Source organism: Brachycentrus maculatus, unplaced genomic scaffold (assembly GCF_059751285.1).
Source record: "Brachycentrus maculatus isolate JH-2025_06_01 unplaced genomic scaffold, ASM5975128v1 h1tg000475l, whole genome shotgun sequence".
NCBI lineage: Eukaryota > Metazoa > Arthropoda > Insecta > Trichoptera > Brachycentridae > Brachycentrus > Brachycentrus maculatus.
The window spans coordinates 382654-405699 of record NW_028281222.1 but is presented as its reverse complement, the minus strand read 5'-3'; the positions used below and the strand labels follow the sequence as shown (position 1 = coordinate 405699).

Below are 23046 nucleotides of genomic sequence, written 5' to 3'. Positions count from 1 at the left end.
CGTTTCTCTATCATCATTTTATCGCATTCATCGTTTGAATTACGCTCCAAATTTGATATTTTTTACTGTAAAAATTTCAAATAGTAATCAATTGTCTTTGTTTTTCTTAAATAAACCATTTTGAATACTTATCGATTGGTTTTATTGTCAATTTGCATGATACCCATTTCCGTTTTTTTGTATTTTTTTTTCTAAAATCAACTATTTTTGTGCAAATATGCAAAAAAGTACACTCGGGTTACTGGTATGTCATACAAATTGTTTTCCCGCATTTATTGTTTTCCCGCATTCATAGTTTATTTCGATAGGTCCCTTGAAAAACGATAGATAGAGGTTTAACTGTATTAATAGATTTATATTATCCACTGACACTTCGTGATGGAATTGCATTTTTAATTTATTATTAGATTAAAACCAATATTTTTAGCTTTTCCACTTTTTTATTTGACCAGCGACCGGGTTTCGTCGTTACCGACATCATCAGACTGGTCAGTGGATCAAATGTAGGTAACGACGAAACCCGGTCGCTGGTCAAATAAAAAAGTGGAAAAGCTAAAAATATTGGTTTTAATCTAATAATAAATTAACTGTATTAACCTTTTTGTTTTGAATATTGAAAGCATTAACTTTGTGGATCATATTGATATATTATTTTGAGAAATAAAAAGGCTGTTTTTTGATCCACTCACATTTTTATTAACCAACTATGTATATAGGCAAATATAGTGTAATGGTCCGCCTCCGTAGTGTAATGGTTAGCACGCTCGGCTACCGTTCTGGAGGTCCCGGGTTCGATTCCCAAGGGGGGTAAAAAAAAATTTAAGTGATTTTTTCACTGTAATATTTATTCAATATTACCATGGACTGGTACCTGAAGCGGAGGGCTGATCACCTTTCCTTCATGTGTAAACGATCAAGATAACACTGCGTTTATATGACACAGTGCCCTATGCACCATTGGGGTGCAGATAAGGGTTTTATTATATTATTATTATTATATATAGGCAAAACATCGCGTTCATTTCACATTAGAATAAAGGAACATATGAAATGTCATGACAATAACAAATTTTTAGAATTCGCTGACCACATCTTGTCAAATAATCATTCATTCAATTTTGAAGATGGGATACAAATTTTACATTTTAATAATATAACTAGTCGAATTAATAATTTGGAAGTTTTAGAAATAAAAAACGCTGTTAATAAATAAATAATACACCAAGTCCGCTCCCTAGGTGGAGCATATGGAGTCCACAAACTGTCTCCAGGCTTTTCTGTCGGCTGCCAGCTCCCTTGCATCCTCCCAAGTCAGATCCGCGTCCCGAAGTTCTGACGAGAACTGCCGACGAATTGTCAGCAGTGGTCGTCCTGGGCGGCGCGAACCTGATGCCTTGTAAAAGAGGCAAGCTTGATTAAGGCTCTCAGGAGGCATGCGGAGTACATGGCCAAGCCAACTGAATCGCCTTTTCTTGACGACAGTTGTGGCCAAGATTTGCTGCGTCCTACGCCTTATCTCTTCATTCCTCACAAAGTCAAACCACCGCACGCCTAAAATTCTCCGCAGACACCGATTCTCAAAGCTTAGTACACGGCTGCTCTGGGCCCTTATAAGTCAAAGTCCCATTTTTAATATTTTTCCCATAAAATCAAACCCAACCTAAACACCGTTATCCCCTTCCTTGCTCCTCTTAAAACACCATTACCCCCACCCCTATCATTATCGAAACCCTATAACTTGTACACTGTTTCTTTTTTATATATATGTTTAGTCGTCAATTAAACCCTGAAGAGGGCAACAGGTTGTTGCCGAAACTAGTTGGTTAATAAAAATGTGAGTGGATCAAAAAACAGAGTCTTTTTATTTCTCAAAATAATATAATTTTAACCTTGTTATCCTAAGGTATTATCCTTGGCTCTACCCGACCGAGTTTCTCCAGGGTACGCATGGCTACAATAGTTTAGAGACTAGAAGGAATGTGTATTTGACGAGGCATTTTTATCCATTGTAAAGGGAAAAATTGATACAATATGACTTTCTCTGGGGAGTGGGTTCTTTTTAAACTAAAAAAAATTATGATAAAATCTATGTATTATGAAGATTGTCCGCCTCCGTAGTGTAATGGTCAGCACGCTCTGCTACCGTTCTGTAGGTCCCGGGTTCGATTCCCAAGGGGGGTAAAATAAATATAAGTGATTGTTTCACTGTTATATTCATTCAATATTACCCTGGACTGGTACCTGAAGCGGAGGGCTGATCACCTTTCCTTCATGCGTAAACGATCAAGATAACACTGCGTTTATATGACACAGTGCCCTATGCACCATTGGGGTGCGGATAAGGGTTTTATTATTATTATTATTATTATGAAGATAGAAACTATGTACAAATAATTTTTTAAAAAAATAAAGCTACCCCTTTGAAATATTTTTAAATTATGACAAAATTATATAAAAATATCCACAGATGTCATTGTTACTCCACAGGGAAAGTCGGACATCAATTTTTGTACTCCCGGAAAGGTTAACATACAACTCAGTCATATGACTTTCTTACTTTTTCTGGTCGGTGTATTCAATGTCCAGCCAGATGACGTCCATCGGGATATCGTGGAGGTCGAATCCGGCATCCACTCCGGCCACGTCCTCCTCATCGTTGTAGTTCCACCTGCTCTGGTGGTACGCCAGGGCGAACAGCTGCGACAAGACAACACCACATCAACCCGCCGGAAACTCAACCGACAATCAAGACGGAAACCGAGGAACTGAAGTCTTTGACAAAAATAAAAATGCAAGATCTTACTAAATAACCAATCATCACACAGCTATCGCAGGGGTAGGCAGAGAGAATAGAATACCACACTAACCTGTCTGCGCAAACAATTTATGCCTCTTTTACATTTGTGGTAGAGTGGGTTTGAACCGAGAAACTCTGACTTAAGAGTCCGCGACACTGACCACGGGACCACAACCCGACGCTATTATCGAAAATGCTTATTTCAGCATTTTTTCAGGCATCCTGAGATGGCTGCAGCTTTGTTTACTTGCCCCATCACTTCGCATCGCAGATCCGTCTGAGCACATAGGTCCACACACAGGTATTTAAACTTTTCCACCTGCTCTACCAAGACGCCGTCCACAGTCACGCTACATCCCACCGGGGTGCGAGAGAACACCATACTCTTGGTCTTTGTAGCAGATATAGCCATATTGAAATTTTGACTATGCTATATGGAAAAACCCTGAGATGAAGATCGGCAGCAAGATCAAGATATACAAAACTTGTGTCCGACCCATCATGACGTATGGAATCCAAAGTAGAGCAGACACCGCTGCCACAAAAAAACGCGCTTAGAGTGTCAGAAATGAAGACTCTGAGAAGCATAACAGGCAAGAGTCTTCGAGATAGATTGAGAAATGCCAAGATCAGGGAAATATGCGAGATCGAAGATGTCGTTAGGTGGGGAAGGCAACGAAGAAGACAATGGTATGCGCATGTGAGGAGAATGGAACCATCCAGACTCCCCCACATCGCATTGTACGGCCAACCCCATGGTAGACGACTCCCGGGCAGACCACCAAAGAGATGGGCCGATAGCTGGGAATCGACGTCGCAGGAGGCTAATCCCTCTTAAAAACAGGCCGTAAGGCCTACAATAAGAAGAAGAAGAAGAAGAAGAAGCTTATTTCAGCCTTTCACTTTTTTCTTATTTCACCATTCGAACATCTATCATACATCGTTTTACAGCATATTGTCGTTATAGCTTTAGTTTAAAGTGGTAGTAGATTATATGTATTAGACTCGGCTAGGTTAGGTTCATTAAAATGAAAAATTTTATTAACATTAAAATTTGAAAGCTTCATTAAAATTCATCAGTCAAAGGGTTAAGACCGCGACGAATTACGCCTCGGCGCCTGCCTATGTCGCTCGTAATTACGTCAAATATTACGCAAGTCATCAATTGAGATCCTTCATACCTGCGGTATGGGCGCGGCGCCCGTGAGCCGCGCGTACTGCCTGACGCAGTCCGTGGGCCCCGGGCCGAGCATGACGTACGCCTCCAGCACGCCCGACTCGGCCATGAAGCGCGCGTGCACGGCCTCCTCGGCCTGCGAACCCGACACAAAGTTGACTATCGAGGACACCACGTTTGTGTCGTGGCTGTTTTCCACGTCCACCCATGTCTCCGCAGCGTTCAGGAAGAAGAGGCCGACGGTGCGTTCCATCCTGGGGAGAAGAAGGATTGAATTGAAATAAAAAAGAATAATGACTATGTATATTAGCCCTTATCACTCAAAAGGTGCCGCTACAGCGCCACATAAAATATTGATTCCACTCGTTAGGCGCCCCAAGGGCACCATGAACTATAGTCATACATTTTATTGTTTACTAAATTCAAGGGTGCACGGACAGATTTCTTCCTCTTCATATATTCAAAAACATAAAAAAGTATACATATTTGCTATCTTTCCAAAAAAAACTGATTTTCTACGAATATTTAAGTTTTTTATCATAATTTTGCTAAAAAATCCTCGAGTTGCTGGAGACCTATATGATTTTTTTCTTGAGTGATAAGGGTAAATACTATTTTTTTACATCTCATCAAAGATGAAGAAGAATATGGAACGTTTTGAATATTGAAAGCATTAACTTTGTGGATCATATTGATATATTATTTTGAGAAATAAAAAGACTTAGTGTTTTGGTCCACTCACATTTTTATTAACCAACTAGTTTCGGCAACAACCTGTTGCCCTCTTCAGGGTTTTTCATAAATTGTAAGTCATAAATTAAACTAAGGTAGCTCTTCCTACAGGCATAACCATTGGCAGGTTGGTCCTGTGTATAGGAATGTGAAACAATCTATGCCGACGCTGTCTTAGGTAACTATCGGGAACATACAGACCAATGCTCCGGATAACTTCAGGATTATCGATCATACCGCTCAACAATGGATAAAAATGCGTAATCAAATACACATTCCTTCTAGTCTTTAAACTATTGTAGCCAAGCATACCCTGGAGAAACTGGGTCGGGTAGAGCCAAGGATAATAGCCGTACTCTCTCATGTTGAGATACCTCAGAAACTTATTTTGTACTTTCTTTACCATAAGAAAGTACTTAAGCTCGTGTGGCCCCCAAATCATCGAGCCACTCTCGAAGGACCCACAAACCTGAGGACGAGGAGAGCTGACCCCAATAGTTGTTATTGTTTCAAATTAACCGGATCCACGCGGCTCGCATAACCGTATGTGTTTTAACAAAACATGCCCCATACGCGGCTGACATAAGCGTATGTGTTTTTACTTTGCTCCAAGTTTCGAACCTCAGTTCAACTTGGAGGGATTTTTTCATGGTGTGCAACTTTGGATAAAATAATACGTCAATCCTTGACCTTATGACATCTGTTGAAATATCTGACTAATAATTTGTAACATCACAAGGATAAATAAAAGAACAGATCCCTGATTTTTCTTGAGGTCGGTAATTAGTCCGCGCCATAATCATGCCCTATATCTGTCTCACTCTCGACGCTACGCATTGCCAGTGCGTAAAAGTGACACACGATGCGTGCTTTGATTTTATTTATGTTACGATCTTATTTGTTTATATTATGATATATTTCAAGAATAATGTGACACACGTGTATTATAGAGTACCAAAAAGGCACAATGAATCCCATTGAACGTTTTTGTTTAGGAAAATAAATCGTTTCTTAACTAAATACATGATAAAAGTAATCATTTAAAAAACGGCAAAATACCGCTGCGCATGGGTGTCTCTCAGGAACAAAGTTGACGCGGTTAAAAGGTTAAAAGCAGCGAAGTCAACAATTTTATTTCTCGTCACAAAAGTGACGGAATTTAGTTAGTTTTATAATATAGTCTACAAAGATGATAAGTTGGTGTGGAGCCAGGATGAAGATAACGTAAAACTCACCCGTGGGCATATATGACGGGAACGGCACCATACAGCGCCATTGTCTCCTGAAGTTCATACTCAAACACGTCCAAGTTGTACAGCCGGAATGGATCCCGGCCTTTGGTGGACCGAAGAGCGAAGCTGTCCGCGTGTTCCGGGATGCCTGTCCAACAAACCATTTTTAAAATAAAACACCAAACACCCAAACCAGCGTTTCCCAGCCTTTTTTGGCTCGCGTACCACTTGGTAGTAAATTATACCACTTTGTAAAAAATATTATACCGTAGTCTTATATCGTAGTTTTTACAAAGACGTGATCGTTGACTATTTGATATCTTACTAGCTTAATATTGCCCTGAAAAAAATCCCAAGGGATTGAACTTGGAAGTATAACTTAATATTGCCCTGAAAAAGCTTAATATTGCCCTGAAAAACTTGCGCTACCCACTGCGCCGCTATTATAGATTTCACAGGTGAATGATTTATTTGTCGAGGGGTTGATGTGCAAATAATTGTGTATTTTTTTATTTTATTGAAATTATTTTGTTGTAAAAAATACATATTAAAATGTACAAAATAGTTATATTATTTATTGATTCGGCATTAACTTTGTGGAATGACATGATTATTTTATTAAAATGTCATCATAGGAGAAAGTGACCAAGTGTATTTTTTACAAAGACGTGATCGTTGACTATTTGATATCTTACTAGCTTAATATTGCCCTGAAAAAAATCCCAAAGGATATTATTGACCTTGGAAGTATAACATATTGACTTGGTAAAAATGACTAACTGCATTCATGTTTATTTTGTTGCCAAGCAAAAGTGACTTAAATGGCCCTCTTGAACATTTTACTTTTTGTTAGTTGGTCATTTTCTCCTGTGTGACTACGATATTTTAAGATTATTATATTTGCTATATTTGCATTTTCAATTTTATAGAGTGACTTTATTTCCCAAAACTCAATTTGTTTAAATTTAAAAAAAAAATACTTAAGGTTTTATTATTTCTGATAAAAATGAGACATTTGACTTTTACATATCGCTCACTCCTTTCAACAACGTCATATTTAAAAGAACTTGATTTTTCAGGACATTTTTAAAGTTTAAGAATATAATAAAATGTATTAAAAATAAATATCAAGCCACTTATTAAACTTTTTACTGTGCGACAGATCTTTTTAGGTGTAACCTGGAGGTTTTTTTCTTCATTTGAAAAATATCAAGTAAATTTAAAAAAATTATTAAACAATACCTTTTATTCAAAATGAAAAAACAACACTTTCCGCCCTGTAGCGGATAAATATTAAGTTAAAATATGCCGCTTTTGCTGGGATATATGTAGTGCATTTTTTGGGCAAACATGCACAACTGAAAATTGATGATTTTTGATATATGACGTTGTTGAAAGGAGTGAGCGATATCACAATGTTTATTTTTAAATAAAAGGTGCCGAAGGTCATTTCTTGTCAACGCTGTGACGACGCAACGCAGCGCATAGCACTAATGGGGCCTCACCCTGTATGTATATGTAATTTTCTTTTTTAATTAATGTTTTACTTAGTAAATACCACTATTTCTTAAAATCTACTGTGACACGTGTTTCGATGCATTCCGCATCATTTTCAAACACCGTATGTGAAGCTAATTCCAAATTTTAGAGTTGGGTCCTTGGGACATTGAAGATTGGTTACTAAGTAGAACATCAATTAAAAATGGATAGATTTTACCACAAAGTGACTGCCGAATCAATTAATGTAATTTTCTTGTTACATACTGTTTTGCTTTATTACTATTTTTTTGTTCAGCCCAACTCACCGTACAAATGCGTAGACTTGGGGAAGGTGACATCGAGGGAGAGGCCTTCTGGTCCTCGGAGCTTGGAGTCGTGGTGGGACTTGTAGTTCTCCTCCCACGCACCGGGATCCATCTCTTCGGGCTGAGGAGAGAATCCAATCAAATCACGAGTTTGATACGTAGGGAAAAATATCTGCCTATTATAATTATTGATAACATTATGCTAATGTGCAAAGCAAAGTTTATCTTCGAGATTCTTAAATGATTTTTCAACTCCAAAATGCAATACTAAGCAATTTCAACAAAACTTCAAATATTTGGGAATTAAATACAGTGAAACCCCTATCTATTGTTTTTAAAGAGACCTATTGAAATAAAGAAAGGAACCTATTGAAATAAGAAGCTAAACTGGCAGTGCACAACGGAGTCCTGGTTCCAACTCTAATGTATGGAAGTGAAACATGGAGTTGGCAAAAGAAGGATGAAAGTAGACTGAATGCAGTCGAAATGCGATCTCTCAGAAGAATGTGCGACAAAACGACGTATGATAGATGTACGAATAGTGAAATAAGGAAGGAATGCAAAGCTGAGATAAGCATTATCGATAAAATTAAGAAAGGTGTGTTGAGATGGTTTGGACATGTAGAACGAATGAATGAGGAAAGAACGGTAAAACTAATTTATGAGGCGAATGTTAGCGGGAAAAGAAGCAGAGGAAGACCGAGAAAAACATGGCACGATCAGGTATGCCAAATACTTGAAAGTGGTCAGGTTAGGAGTCGTAACGATCGGCGGGTATGTATGAGGAGATGCATGAACGTGGAAGAGGCGAAAAATGTTTGCAAGGACAGAGTGGTGTGGCGCTTTATTCTCTCTGCCTACCCCTTCGGGGCAGCGGCGTGATGGTTAGTTAGTTAGTTAGTTAGTTATTGAAATAAACTATGAATGCGGGAAAACAATGAATGCGGGATAAAGAAGTCAATACACAAGGAGATACGATCAAGTAAAGATACCGCCCTTCCAATCTGCATAACCATTAGTAGGTGGAAATATCAAGAATACATGTTTAAGATATTAATAAAAAATAAAAAAATACAAAGTTGAACAGAACCCAAAGATCTTCAGACCTCTTCTGCTGTATCCATCACACAAGCTATCGATAGTCTGTATCCCACACGTTGAAATATTGCCGTTGAATGTAACAAAATTGAGAAAAAATTTAAAAAAAGTAAAAAAAAACAGACAAATTATATCAAATATATAGCATAATTCAAACAATGAATGTGGTAACATGTTGGATAGAAACGATCGATGCGATCTATTTTTGTATGAAACGAATTCGGGGTAGAAGAAAAAAACGACACATCCGGGAAAACGATTATTCGTGTAACGATGGATAGAGGTTTCACTGTATATATATATATATATATATATATATATATACAGTGCTGATCGTGCAAGTCTTTTTCGGCCACCCTCGTTCTGTTCTCCCGCTCTCATTCGCCACATATGCTTTCTTAACATAACTAAAACTAACTAACTGTCACGCCGCTTCTCCGCAGGGGTAGGCAGAGAGAATAGAATGCCACACCACTCTGTCCTTGCAAACATTCTTCCGCTCCTCTACGTTCATGCATCTCCTCATACATACCCGCCGATTGTTTCGACTCCTAACCTGACCGCTTCCAAGTATTTGGCATACCTGATCGTGCCAAGTTTTTGTCGGTCTTCCTCTGCTTCTAACTAATTTACATTACATTTCTTTAAAAAATCACCAAAACCAATGTATTAAAAGTTATTTATGGAATAATCTACTTACTCCTTTCTGTTCCTGAGTGTTCTCCTCATTGTCTGGAATGTCTCCTTTCTTTTCTCGCAGGTGCTCCAGTGTGGTCAGCCCCTTGTCGTTTATAATGGCGGCGAGACCTCCGTTGACGTCGTAGAACTCCACCTTGAAGGGCTTGGCTCGGATGATTGCCGCATTGCCTAGCGTGTTGGCCGCCCGTACGAAGCCCTTCTCGGAATCTTTCTCCAAGATGGTCAGCCTGAAAATATTTGAAGATGCATTTATTTTTGTCAAGGAGTAGTCTTAGGGCTCTTGTTTACTACCCGGAATTCAGTTAGCGTTTTAAAATGACGATTGGCTTGGATTGGCTTGTGCTTTTGTCCATCTTTCTTCGGATCGGAGCTCTTGAGCGGTGCGTGAACACGTTGCGCGGTAATTCGATCGTAAAATCATCATTTTAAAACGCTTACTGACGTGCCGGACGTAAAAATTCTGTGTAGTAGACAAACGCCCTTAGAGGACTACAATATATCAGGAAGAAAATGGAATACATTTAATTCTTATAGTATGATAAAAAATAATATCTGAATAACTAACTAACCATCACGCCGCTTTTCCGCAGGGGTACGCCAAGAGAATAGAACACCACACCGCTCTATGTTTGCAAACACTCTTCACTTCTTCCACATTCTTGCATTTCCTCATACATACCCGCCGATTATTTAGACTCCTAACCTGACCGCTTTCAAGTCTCGGTCTTCCTCTGCTCCTTTTTCCAGCTACATTCGCCTCGTAAATTTGTTTTACCGTTCTTTCATCACTTATTCATTCCACATGTCCAAACCATCTCAACACACCAATCTTAATTTTATCGATAATATATCTGTATAAAAATTTCTATATAAATGAAAATGTAAAAAATGCACCTTCTCTGATAACTTTTTGGAAATGTCTGAGACATTTATATCTATCATTAGAATCCTAACTGTCAAACCTCATTCCTTAGTTTTTCTTCTACCTCCTCCTTAAACTCCCTTTTTCCTTTGCCTTCCTTAGGTATTACCATGTTTTGTAATTTATGTTTTTTTTATGTTAAATTGTAATTTATGTTTTTTTTTATGTTAAATTGTAATTTATGTTTTTTATTTAAATGTTCAAGTACTATCTACCCTCTGATTGCAAACAGCTATATATGGTATCAAACGTTTTGATCAATATCACTGGTCTGTTTTTGGTTGGTTAGAAAATATTGCTTTTTATCAATAAGCCCGCAAATGTACTTATTTATTTTCTGTACATGAGGTTTAAATAAATAAAATAGAGGCTTTGCGGGTTATCTCTTTTTTTAAAAAAGCCAAAAATAATCTAATAATATTGGTCCCATTACTATATCTTGATGTTACTGTTCTGAATGTACTCAAAAACATATAATCTTTTTGTTATTGTTAATATGTATATAATTTTGTGGACTCAATATGTATGACTTGATATGCATGACTTAATTACTTTAGATAAAATATATTTTTTAATCATAATGATTAAAAACAATTGCGTTTCTTTGCGACAATAACAATTTTTTATCATCATTGATCTCTAGGGAGTTTTTTTAGAGGTATACAAATTCAATTCCCGTAGTAGATCGATGGTGGCACCCACCGTATGGCATGTAGCTCCATCTTGTTGAAACCACACCTATGTCACATCAATGCCATTCAACTGAGGTACGAAGAAGTCAGTAATCATGGTTCTGTAGCTCTCTCCATTGACCGTAACATTCTGGCTGGCATCGTCTCAATAAAAATATGGGCCAATGATTCCACCTGCCCATAAAGCACACCTAAGGGCGTTTGTCCACTACACGAAATCACACAGAATTTTACCATCCAGCACGTCAGTTAGCGTTTTAAAACGATGATTGGCTTGTGCTTTTGTCCATCTTTCTTCGGATCGGAGCTCTTGATTGGTGCGTGAACACGCTGCGCGTAAATTCGATCATGCTTAACTGTCGTAGTCGCTCTCATTTCACAAAACCGGACTGCCGGATGGTCAAATTCCGGGTAGTGGACAATCGCCCTAACAGTGACTTTAATGAATGCAAGGGCGTCTCGACAAAGGCTTCTGGGTTTTCTCCACTCCGAATTCGGCAATTTCGCCTATTGACATAGCCATTTAAACAAAAATGTACCTCATCGGTGAACAAAATTGTAGCATGTATGTCTGGGGATAGATGGACGAAGTGCGGTGCTTGACTGGAGGCCTAGAAGCGTGGGTAGGCCCCAGACAAGATGGTCCGATGACATTAGGAAAGTAGCGGGCCTGCACTGAAAGAGAGTCTCATCCAACAGACAACTGTGCAAGTCCAAGAGGGAGGACTTTGTTCAATACTGGACACAAGAAGGCTGAAGACAGTAATTTAATAGAAATAAGATGAAATGTGGAGATCCTCACCAAATGTTACATTTCCAATATGGCACAAAAAAATCCTTTAAATGCAAATCTGTCCAGTTTACTGTATTCTATCAAAATCTTAATTAAAGTTGCGACAAAACGTGGCCAATCCCGTGATAAACCAATATGAAATCATTAAATCGCACCAAAACGTAACAATTTTACAAGCTAGAATTCCTGATTACTTAAAGTCATTCATAATGGAAATGTAACATTTCGGTGAGGACGTCTACATTTGAGACTTACACATCAGTTTTAGGCTCTCCGTTGAGGACGTGCTCCACACGGTATCTGGGCTTTAGCGGTTGCTTCTCATCGACGAGGAGTCGGAAGGTGCTATCGGCCAAAGCCGTCAGCTTCAAGATGAAGGAAACCTTCAAAAAAAAAAGCATGCCATTGATATAAACAAATGAGTTTGGAAACCTTTATTTATTCTACCGGACACTTCAATTTTAATTTTAAATACAATTTTACTTGGTAAATACCACTTTTCTTAACTTAAGTGGAATAACATGCTGAATATTAAAAATAAAATAAGTTTTTTAAAAGACTATATCAAAAATAGACGTCGTATCGCCATCGCCAAAAGTGCCATGTCTAAGCTAGACAAAATCTGGAAAGACCGGGGTGTGAGTAACAACACCAAGATGAAGATTGTCAGGAGTTTGGTCCACTCCATTTTTCTCTATGCTGCTGAAACATGGACTATAAAAGCAGCAGAAAGAAGAAAAATTGATGCCTTCGAAATGTGGTGTTGGAGGCGCATGCTCCGAATTCCATGGACAGCTAGACGCACCAATGAGTCCATTCGCCAGGAACTACGCTTGGATGGCTTGACTCTGGCCAATATCTGTACCCGACGGATTCTCCAGTTCTTTGGACACGTTGCGCGTGGCAACGAGGATAGCCTGGAACGACTAGTTGTGATCGGTAGCCTGGAGGGAAAGAGAAGGAGAGGAAGATCCCCCACACGATGGACCGATCAAATTAAGGCAGCAGCAGGCACCTCAGTGGTTGGAGCGCTACGTGCAGCGCAGTCAAGGGATAACTGGAGAAGAGTCATTGCTTCTGCAAGGGTCACAACCCTCAGCAATGAGGATTAAGACGGAGAAGAAGAAGAATCAAAAATGATAATCAAACATTTTTATTTAATTAGGGACAGGCTTGTTTTTGAAAAATCAGTTTTCTTTTCTGGACACAGAATTTTAACGACACTCTCCAAACATTCCTTAACCATTTCGCAATCCGAACATTGGTTCCATTTTTTTGCTAGTATCAGGGCTATTGCGTAACTAGCTTTTACAATGTATTTTGGCTCTTGAATCACTCTAGTCAGTCGGTTAAAGTAGCATCAATGTGTGTTTAAAAGTCTATCGCAAAATGTTGTGATTGTTTGTTAAAACGAATATACCATAGAAGAAATTGTCGCGATAATGAGATATCACTCACTCCTTTCAAGTACGTCATAAATCAAAAAACTTGATTTTTCAGGAGAACGTTTTTAAAGTTTAAAAATATAATACAATTTTTGAAAAATAAATATCAAGCCACTTTTTGAACTTTTTACTGAGCAACAGATCTTTTTAAGTAAAACTTGAAGGTTTTTTCTCAATTTGAAAAATATTAGGTATATTTAAAAAAAAATTAAACAATACCTTTTCTTCAAAATGCAAAAACAATACTTTTTGCCCTGAAGCGGGTAAATATTAAGTTAAAAATATGTCTCTTTTGCTGGGATATAGCATATTTTCTGAGCATTCCAAAAACATGTACAACTGAAAATTGACGAATTTAGATTTATGACGTTCTTGAAAGGAGTGAGCGATATTTCCATATATGGATAGGATACGAACTACATACGATGGAATGTAGTTTTGGTAGTTTTATGAACAATTTAAAAAAATGTGTGATATGCTCCGCGGGCCACAAGAAGACACCCGGCGTGCCGCATGCGGCCCGCGGGCCGCGGGTTGTCTGCCCTTGATTTAGACACTCAAAATTATGCGACAACTGAATTTTTAGGTAACACCGCCTTCATTATCCGTTCCAATTTACCTCGTACTCTCTGTTAATCAGTTCCGCCTGCAGGGTATGCTTGTTCTCCAGGCTGATGGAACTGAAGAGAAGTTCGTACGGAGAGTTATCCGGAGTCATCTTCCTCAGCCTGCGGCAGAAGCTGCTCTGTTCACATGTCTTGAAGTTGTTGTGGTCGACGGAGAAGCACTCTTTCAGAAGACATAGGGTTGCCAGCGCCAGGAGAAATGCCAGACGCAAAGACGCCATCTTGAAAAAGAAAAAGATTTTATACTTAAAATACTTTGTAATTAATGTTTTACTTAGTAAATACCACTATTTCTTAAAATCTACTGTGACACGTGTTTCGATGCATTCCGCATCATTTTCAAACACCATACGGTGTTTGAAAATGATGCGGAATGCATCAAAACACGTGTCACAGTAGATTTTAAGAAATAGTGGTATTTACTAAGTAAAACATTAATTAAAAATGGATAGATTTTACCACAAAGTGACTGTCGAATCAATTAATGAAATTAAAATACTTTGTTTTGAATTCACTATAAATATTTTATTACAACCTAATTATAATGTCTACCGGTTTCCAAGCTAACCGCTTCTTTTTTAAGACTGATTAATACTAAAACACTATCTACTTAACAAAATTCAAAATATTTTGGCCGCTAGGCAAAAGAGCTTGGGTAGATCTTAAGTGGCTTTATTTTTTGTGTTGATTAGCAGTCACAGTCAAAAGGGATCAGGGATGTTGAGTGATTGGAAACATATTTAATGACAGACCTTTAGAAAAATCGCTTACTTGTGTATTTATAAGCTGTAAATTATTATTAACTGCATTTTTAATTTCTAATATTTCTAAGAAATCAAATTAAAGTCCTCTGTTGCATGTTTGTAGATGATTATATTTATTTACACATTCCAACTAATTAACTAACTGACCATCACGCTGGTTCTCCGCAGGGGTGGGCAGAGAGAATAGAATGCCACACCACTCTGTCTTTGCACAGAATCTTCACTTCTTCCACATTCATGCTTACACGCTGATTATTCCGACTCCTGACCTGACCACTTTCAGGTATTTGAAATATTTGACCGTGACAAGTTTTCCTCGGTCTTCCTCTGATTTTATTACCAACCACATTCGCCTCATAATTCTTTTTAACTATCCTTTCTTGACTCGTTCTTTGACACATCTTCCTTAATTTTATCGATAATGCTTATCTCAGCCTTGCGTTCTTTCCTTCATTTACACATTCTAACTAATTAACTCCATTTATCACTCAATTTTGGGTGATTTGCCAATAAAAAAAAAAAAACTAATTAACTAACTAACCATGATACTACTTCCCTGCGGAGGTAGGCAGAGAGAATAGAATGCCACACCACTATGTCTTTGCAACCTTTTTCGCCTGCTCCACATTTATGCATCTCGCCCTTGCGGTAGTATTTTAGTTTTTTATTGCTAGTATGGCTGAAAGCGCCATTGAGGTAGTATTTTACGAAAATGTAGTATTTTACGCTGTACAAATTATCCAAATTATTATTATTGACGATTATTTGATAGTATAAAATAATGGAGTTTAGCCGGTATTTTTATATTTGCCGGTAATTTGGTAATGGAATTAAGGCACATTTTCTTGTCATTTGGTAATGGAATTTACCATATTTGCTGATAATTTAATAATGGAATTGGCCCATATTTGCCGGTAATTTGGTAATGGTATTTAGACATATTTTCTTGTAATTTGGTAATGGTATTTAGGCACATTTGTCTGTAATTTGATAATGGAATTTAGCCATTTTTGTCAGTAATTTGAAAATGGAATTAAGCTATATTTATCTGCAATTTGGTAATAGAATTTAGGCATATTTATCTGTAATTTGGTAATGGAATTTAGCAATATTTGCTGATAATTTAATAATGGAATTCCCCCATATTTGCTAGTAATTTGGTGATAGTAGGTAGGCATATCTGATTTTTGCTTTGCAAATTTGTCTGTAATTTGGTAATGGAATTTAGCAATATTTGCTGATAATTTAATAATGAAATTCACCCATATTTGCTAGTAATCAGATATGCCTACCTACTATTACCAAATAGTAGGTAGGCATATCTGATTTTTGCTTTGCAAATTTGAAGGTAATTTGGTAATGGAATTTAGCCATATTTGCTGATACATGGATCATGTTACAAATGGTCCTACACTGATTTAAACAAACCTATAAAATCTTAAATTATATTTAAAATAAATCATCAATAAAAACCTCTATATTTATTTTATACTCGTAAATGATACATATTTCTATAAATAAATGATACTCGTATCTATATTTATTTTATACTCGTATATTTTGTCCGCCTTCGTAGTGTAATGGTCAGCACGCTCGGCTACCGTTCTGGAGGTCCCGGGCTCAAATAAATATAAGTGATTTTTTCAATGTAATATTTATTCAATATTACCCTGGACTAGTACCTGAAGCGGAGGGCTGATCACCTTTCCTTCGTGTGTAAACGATCAAGATAACACTGTGTTCATATGAAGCAGTGCCCTATGCACCATTGGGGTGCGGATGAGGGTTTTATTATTATTATTATAAAATGATAAACACTGATCACCAATTTATAAAAATAATTTAACCAATTTTGTAACAGTTAGTAGGAAAAAACACATTTATATAAACTGTTGGAAGGCTACTGATAAGCGCTGATATAAAATCGAGATTGGAAATTAATTATGGCGTAATGTTAAAAAAAATCTGGATATTTCAAAGAAAAATATTTTTAAGTAAATTTTACGTGATTTTTAAAAATAAAATAATTAAATGCGTATTACATAAGTTCTAAATGTATACTTGGCACAAATTTGTGAAAATACAGAAATTTGATATGAATGATACCCGGAAAATAAAAATCAATTCCCGAAATATTTAGAATGTCACGATACTTTCGGGTTATTGTTACAAACAAAAATAATACGTAAAAATACATTCCAGACATAAAGGAATATTTATTTACCAAATAGAAAAGAACGGCCGATCGATCAATTAAGTAAATAAATATACTTTAGAGTGTAAATATTTGTAAAAAATATACAAAATCACTGTGTCTAAATGCCGGCGAAACGTGAAGGCATTTGAAAATATTACAAATAAACATACCTTTAAAGATTAAAACGCCAACCGAATCGATTTATTATATTCACCGATGTTTAAACTACTACTCAAACACCGTTTTACTTAAGAAATTAAGCATTTAATAAGGAAAATGCACAATTTTCCGAATTATAAATGCTCAATGACACGCTGGAGATTTATACGTTTTAGAGTTTTGTAATATTCGGAATTTGTCAGAAGTACTAGAAATATTTATGTTAAAATTCAAGGAAAAATTATTTTTCTTTAATACTAATCTTTAGTACGAAAGGCTATTTTTGCATGTAGATTTTGGATGACGTTAAAAAAGCGACCCGGTTAGTACTGTTTATTTGGCATATTTTTTATGGTTACAACATTGCTTTTAGAAACGACCCAAGTAGACTTATATAGGTCGTTTGTGAGTGACCCGTTCATTCATTTACATAGATCATGATAATGGATCCTATTTTAGGTATAAATCTTGTTCATCAACGTGAATTATATACATGCGAGTGTTTTTGCCTAGAATTTTCACTAATGAATTACATGAAATTATAGTGACTTTAAACACAAAGAGTAAATCCACTCACAAGTAGGCATAGGCTATGAAACTTATAAAATTGAAGCCTGAGTAGGAACATGATAAACGGTGTTGCATAAGCCGTAGCTAGATTTCAGAGTCGCTTGGACGTTAGGTAATTAAAAAAAAGAATTATATACATGCTAGTGTTTTTGCCTAGAATTTTCACTCATGAAATTATAGTAACTTTGAACATAAAGAGTAAATCCACTCACGAGTAGGCATAGGCTTTGAAACTTATAAAGTTGAAGCCTGAGTAGGGAATGAAAAATGGTGTTGCATAAGCCATAGTTAGATTTCAGAGTCGCTTGGACGTAAGGTAATTTTTAAAAAAATATATATTTACATGAAATTATGGTAACTTTAAACATAAAGAGTAAATCCATTCACGAGTAGGCATAGGCTATAAAACTTTAAAAAGTTGAACCCTTAGTAGGGTCACGATAAGCTGTACATAAGCCGTAGCTAGATTTCAGAGTCACTTGGACGTTAGGTAATTTAAAAAGAATTTCCATTCATTGGTTTCTTAATCACTGATTCATCAATAATTCACTGAAATATTGTGAACAAAATTTTTATAATCAGTGGGTCGTCGATAATTTTACTTTTTTGTCCAACAATTCGATCACAACTGATTTTCAGAATGACCGGATACTATCCACCTCCAGACCGTAGGCTCCCAATCTTTTTTGATCTAGCATTTTTTATCAAAGTTTCTCATTGGCTATGCGAAAGAAATTATAAGAATGTCCTGTTTAACAGGGGGAGGGAATAAAAATACATTCACTAAAGCCTCTCTTATATCTCCTAAGTCATCAAGCACTCCCAAGGAAACCTCTCCAGAGCCTGCTTAGGGGTAAATTTTGTTCTAGACCAAGAATCATTGAGACTTTAAAAAATAATCTAACTAACTAACAAACTAACAAACTAACTATCACATCGCTTCTCCGCAGGGGTAGGCGTAGAGAATAGAACGCCACACCACTCTGTCCTTGCAAACATTCTTCACCTCTTCCACATTTATGCATCTTCTCATACATACTCGCCGATTATTTGGACTCATGCCTAACCGCTTTCAATTATTTTAAAAATCTCAATCGTACATATAAATTTATAATTGAAATCGGGTTGAGGTATAAACAACTATTTTTGTTTAATTTATATATTTCTTAGTCATAAGTGACCATAAACCAAAGTGACCAATTGCATTTTTTTACAAAAATATGATCATTGACTACTTAATATTTTACTAGCTTAATATTGCCCTGAAAAAAATCCCGAAGGATTTTAAACTTTTAATTTTGAAAGTATAGAAAATACTACTTGCATTGATGTTTATTTTCTGGACTAAAATGACCCTCCTGAACATTTTACGTTTTATTAGTGGGTGACTTTTTCCTGTATGACTACGATTTATTTGAAGAGCAAAATTGCACTTTGGATTACGTTTCTTCCGTTAGGTAAGTACTTGTATGATCGATTCGTTTTTATAACGACTCACTTCAATACTTCTTTCCATTGCAAATTTCTATGGTTTCTTTGGTTTGTCTATTTCCGTGCCCGCCGCGCCTCCGTTCGTTTTGTCCAGGGGGGGTCGACTCGTAAACGTCAGATTGTTCAAAAAACGACCAGAAATGACGAGACACGCTAATACACTAACAAAAACACCGAAACGGGAACGAAAAATACGAGATACCAACAAGTTGTTTGAGAAACCAATACGAGATACCAACAAGTTGTTTTAGAGAATTGTATCTGTAATATACTTGTTTGTAAATTGTTATATATTTTTTGTTTAAAAGGGCAGAAGGAACATTTAATAAATTGTGTGTTTTTCTGGAATTTTTGTCTGAAATATAGTCATTTGAAAATTCTCTTTTTTGTTTTTATTTAAAAGCATTGTATCGATTGCGATGTATCACACAAGTTTGAGTGTGTAATATTTAGTGAATATATAAAAAAATATGTATAAATGTATATATGTTTTTATAAAATATTTATTAATATATACATATATATATATAAAAAAAATAAATATATATATATATATATATATATATATATATATATATATATATATATATATATATATATATAAATATATATATATATATATATATATATATATATATATTTACATATATATATATATATAGATATATATATATATATATATATATAAATGTATATATATATAAATATATATATATATATATATATATATATATATATATATATATATAAATATATATATATATATATATATTTATATAAATATATATATATATATATAAATATATATATATATATATATATATATATATATATATATATATATATATATATATATATATATATATATATATATATATATATATATATATATATATATATATATATATATATATATATATATATATATATATATATGTATATATATATATATGTATATATATATATATGTATATATATATATATGTATATATATATATATATATATATATATATATATATATATATATATATATATATATATATATATATTATATATTTATATATATATATATATATATATATATATATATATATATATATATATATATATATATATATATATATATATATATATATATATATATATATATATATATATATATATATATATATATATATATATATATATATATATATATATATATATAAATATATATTATTTTACATTAAAAAAAGCTAATAAGTCTGATTATTTGAACAGAAGCCTCAATAAGAAAGACCGTAGAATAAAAAAAAAGAAAAATATTTTAGCAATTCGGCGAGTGACGAATAAGTAAAAAGGGTTCGAATGTAATTTATCATTCAGCGGCTGAGTTTAGAAACTACTAATTGCCTGAACTCTTTTCATAAATGTCGCGTTTTAGCCGTGACCTCTATATTTTTGTTTACAATGAAATAAATAAATGTTGGTTATAAAATTCCTTTTTTTAATATTGATATTATAATTATGTTAATATGTAATAAAACAAATTTTAATATAAATATCATTTGGCCTGAAAAATTAATGGTAAAAATTTCGCCGGGTGGATCCGGCCGCGCCCAGCCGGGAGCTAAGTACCTTCAGCCGGGAGCATCGATTACGGTTTTATTATGTTGCTTGCAATATTTTTTTATATTTTTACTGTTGCCATGATATTGTTAGGAAATCGATTTCGCTTTGAGATTTGCTCTATTCCTCTACATACATCTGCTTTGATTAATTTTTATTTTCTATTTTTATATGTTTTATACGTCTATTTTTATTTTCAATGCCTTAAACATCTTTATTAATCTTTTTCGGTCTGCCGGAATTCATTAGGATTTTTTAAAGATAAAATTATTGATCCGTGTCTGCATATGCTTTTATAAATTTTTAACACTACACTACACTTTTCTCTATGTATGTATTTACGTACCCACTACCTACTTACCTGTAAGTATTTATGCGATGGATTTCCTTCTACAAATAAAAATTATTGCGAAATACACAATAAAACACCTTTTTTAATTTTAAATAAAACATGTAACTTAAATTTTTTTTTTTCTTACTTAAAAAAATTAAAGAGATCCTTGAGCGTCATGAGATTGCGCCAATTTCGTTTTATTTGGTTAAAGTTTATCTCCTCTTCGGGTTATTTGTAATCAATTTCGCGTTTTTTTTTAATATATGCATTACTGCACTAAAACCTTTCTCTTCTAAATATGAAGATAGAAAGGCTATTATAGGTAATTTCAATTCTTCCCACAGAATTAGGTATTGATGACGAAAACGTACCCAAAAATCAATATAAACACATTGATTACATATTATTTTGGTTTATTTATTGACTTGGCGTTTAATTTGTAGAACTCCATTTTAATTTATGTATTAATTTTAAATCAAACACAGATTTTTTGAGTCTACTAAGTTGTATTTTATTAATAAAAAACACATAAAAAATTATACTGTGACAATTGTTTCGCCTTGTTAGGGCATTATCAAACGAATGACCATTCGTTATCCATGAATTATCATTCGTTTGATAATGCCCTAACAAGGCGAAACAATTGTCACAGTATAATTTTTATGTGTTTTTTATTAATAAAATACAACTTAGTAGACTCAAAAAATCTGTGTTTGATTTAAAATTAATACATAAAATATTATTTTTGCTTCACAGTCATTTTGCAGATCAATAAATTACTCTTTTAAATTTGGACTAACACTTTCTACGTCTGATAAAAATGGATTGATTAACCAAGCTGATATCAAAAGTTCCTGTTAGTCTTTGAACCGTATTATCATATAGATTTATATTATCCACTGACACTTCGTGATGGAATTGCATTTTTAATTTATTATTAGATTAAAACCAATATTTTTAGCTTTTCCACTTTTTTATTTGACCAGCGACCGGGTTTCGTCGTTACCGACATCATCAGACTGGATCTGATGATGTCGGTAACGACGAAACCCGGTCGCTGGTCAAATAAAAAAGTGGAAAAGCTAAAAATATTGGTTTTAATCTAATAATGTATTATCATATCTTCGATAAGGGCATTAATGTGGCTATGATACTATATGTCTTTTTTAATGGGCCCTTGTTTTATATGAAGAACTTGATAATATTGAGTATTATGCCAAAGTTAAAGTTAAATTTTGCGTATGAAAGTGTAGTTTTTCTTTATTGACACAACGTTCCCTTGAACCTCCCGCTCCCTTCTGCAGCACCCCCCAAATGCGAAAATTTTAAAAACGCCTAGCCAGACTTCCAAAACGTCCAGAAAGGGGCGCTGGCACCCCCGATAAGAAACATAACTTCAGGAAGTGGTGGACACTCCTTCTGTCCTTTTAAAATATTGTGTTTTCTGGAATTTTATATATTGTATATTATAGTAAGTCAAAAAAATTACCATTACCATTTACCGTTGTACGGCTGAGTTGAGTAACCATTATTAAACTGAACTTTTGAACTCAACTAAACGCCTAAACTCTTTTTATAAATGTCGCGTTTTAGCCGTGACCTTTCTATTTTTGTTTACACTGAAATAAATAAATTTAGATAGTGAAATATCTTCTTTGTAATATTAATATTATAATTTTGAAAATATGTAATACAACAAATTTCAATATCAATACCATTTAACCTGAAAAATTAATGACAAATATTTCGGCGGGTGGATTCGACATTCAGCCGCGGCGAAGTCACGCCCAGCCGGGAGCTTAGTACTAGTAGCCGTTTACGTCACTTCCGGCCGCTGGCGAATATCACTTCCAGCCATAAAAAATCGAGGTAGTTGGCGGTCTTTATATAAATAGTTAGTCTGT

At 34.8% G+C, this 23046-nt stretch overlaps 1 protein-coding gene across 2 annotated transcripts in view; it reads right to left on the bottom strand.

The window, feature by feature from the left end:
- Positions 1–17329, bottom strand: part of GCS2alpha (glucosidase 2 subunit alpha) — a 28364-nt gene extending 11035 nt beyond the window's left edge. Inside the window, exons 1-8 of one of the 2 annotated variants that reach the window (XR_015838699.1) lie at positions 17150–17329; positions 14012–14239; positions 12203–12330; positions 9542–9767; positions 7744–7864; positions 5942–6086; positions 3979–4228; positions 2558–2697 (exon numbers count right to left, since the gene is read on the bottom strand). Coding sequence is in view for 1 of the 2 variants with exons in the window: in XM_088272063.1 (XP_088128189.1) it covers positions 2558–2697; positions 3979–4228; positions 5942–6086; positions 7744–7864; positions 9542–9767; positions 12203–12330; positions 14012–14239 (1238 nt within the window). In the remaining variant the exon portion in view is untranslated. The remainder of the gene's footprint in view (positions 1–2557; positions 2698–3978; positions 4229–5941; positions 6087–7743; positions 7865–9541; positions 9768–12202; positions 12331–14011; positions 14240–17149) is intronic. The other variant, XM_088272063.1, reaches the window with a different exon arrangement.
- Positions 17330–23046: the final 5717 nt, after the last annotated feature.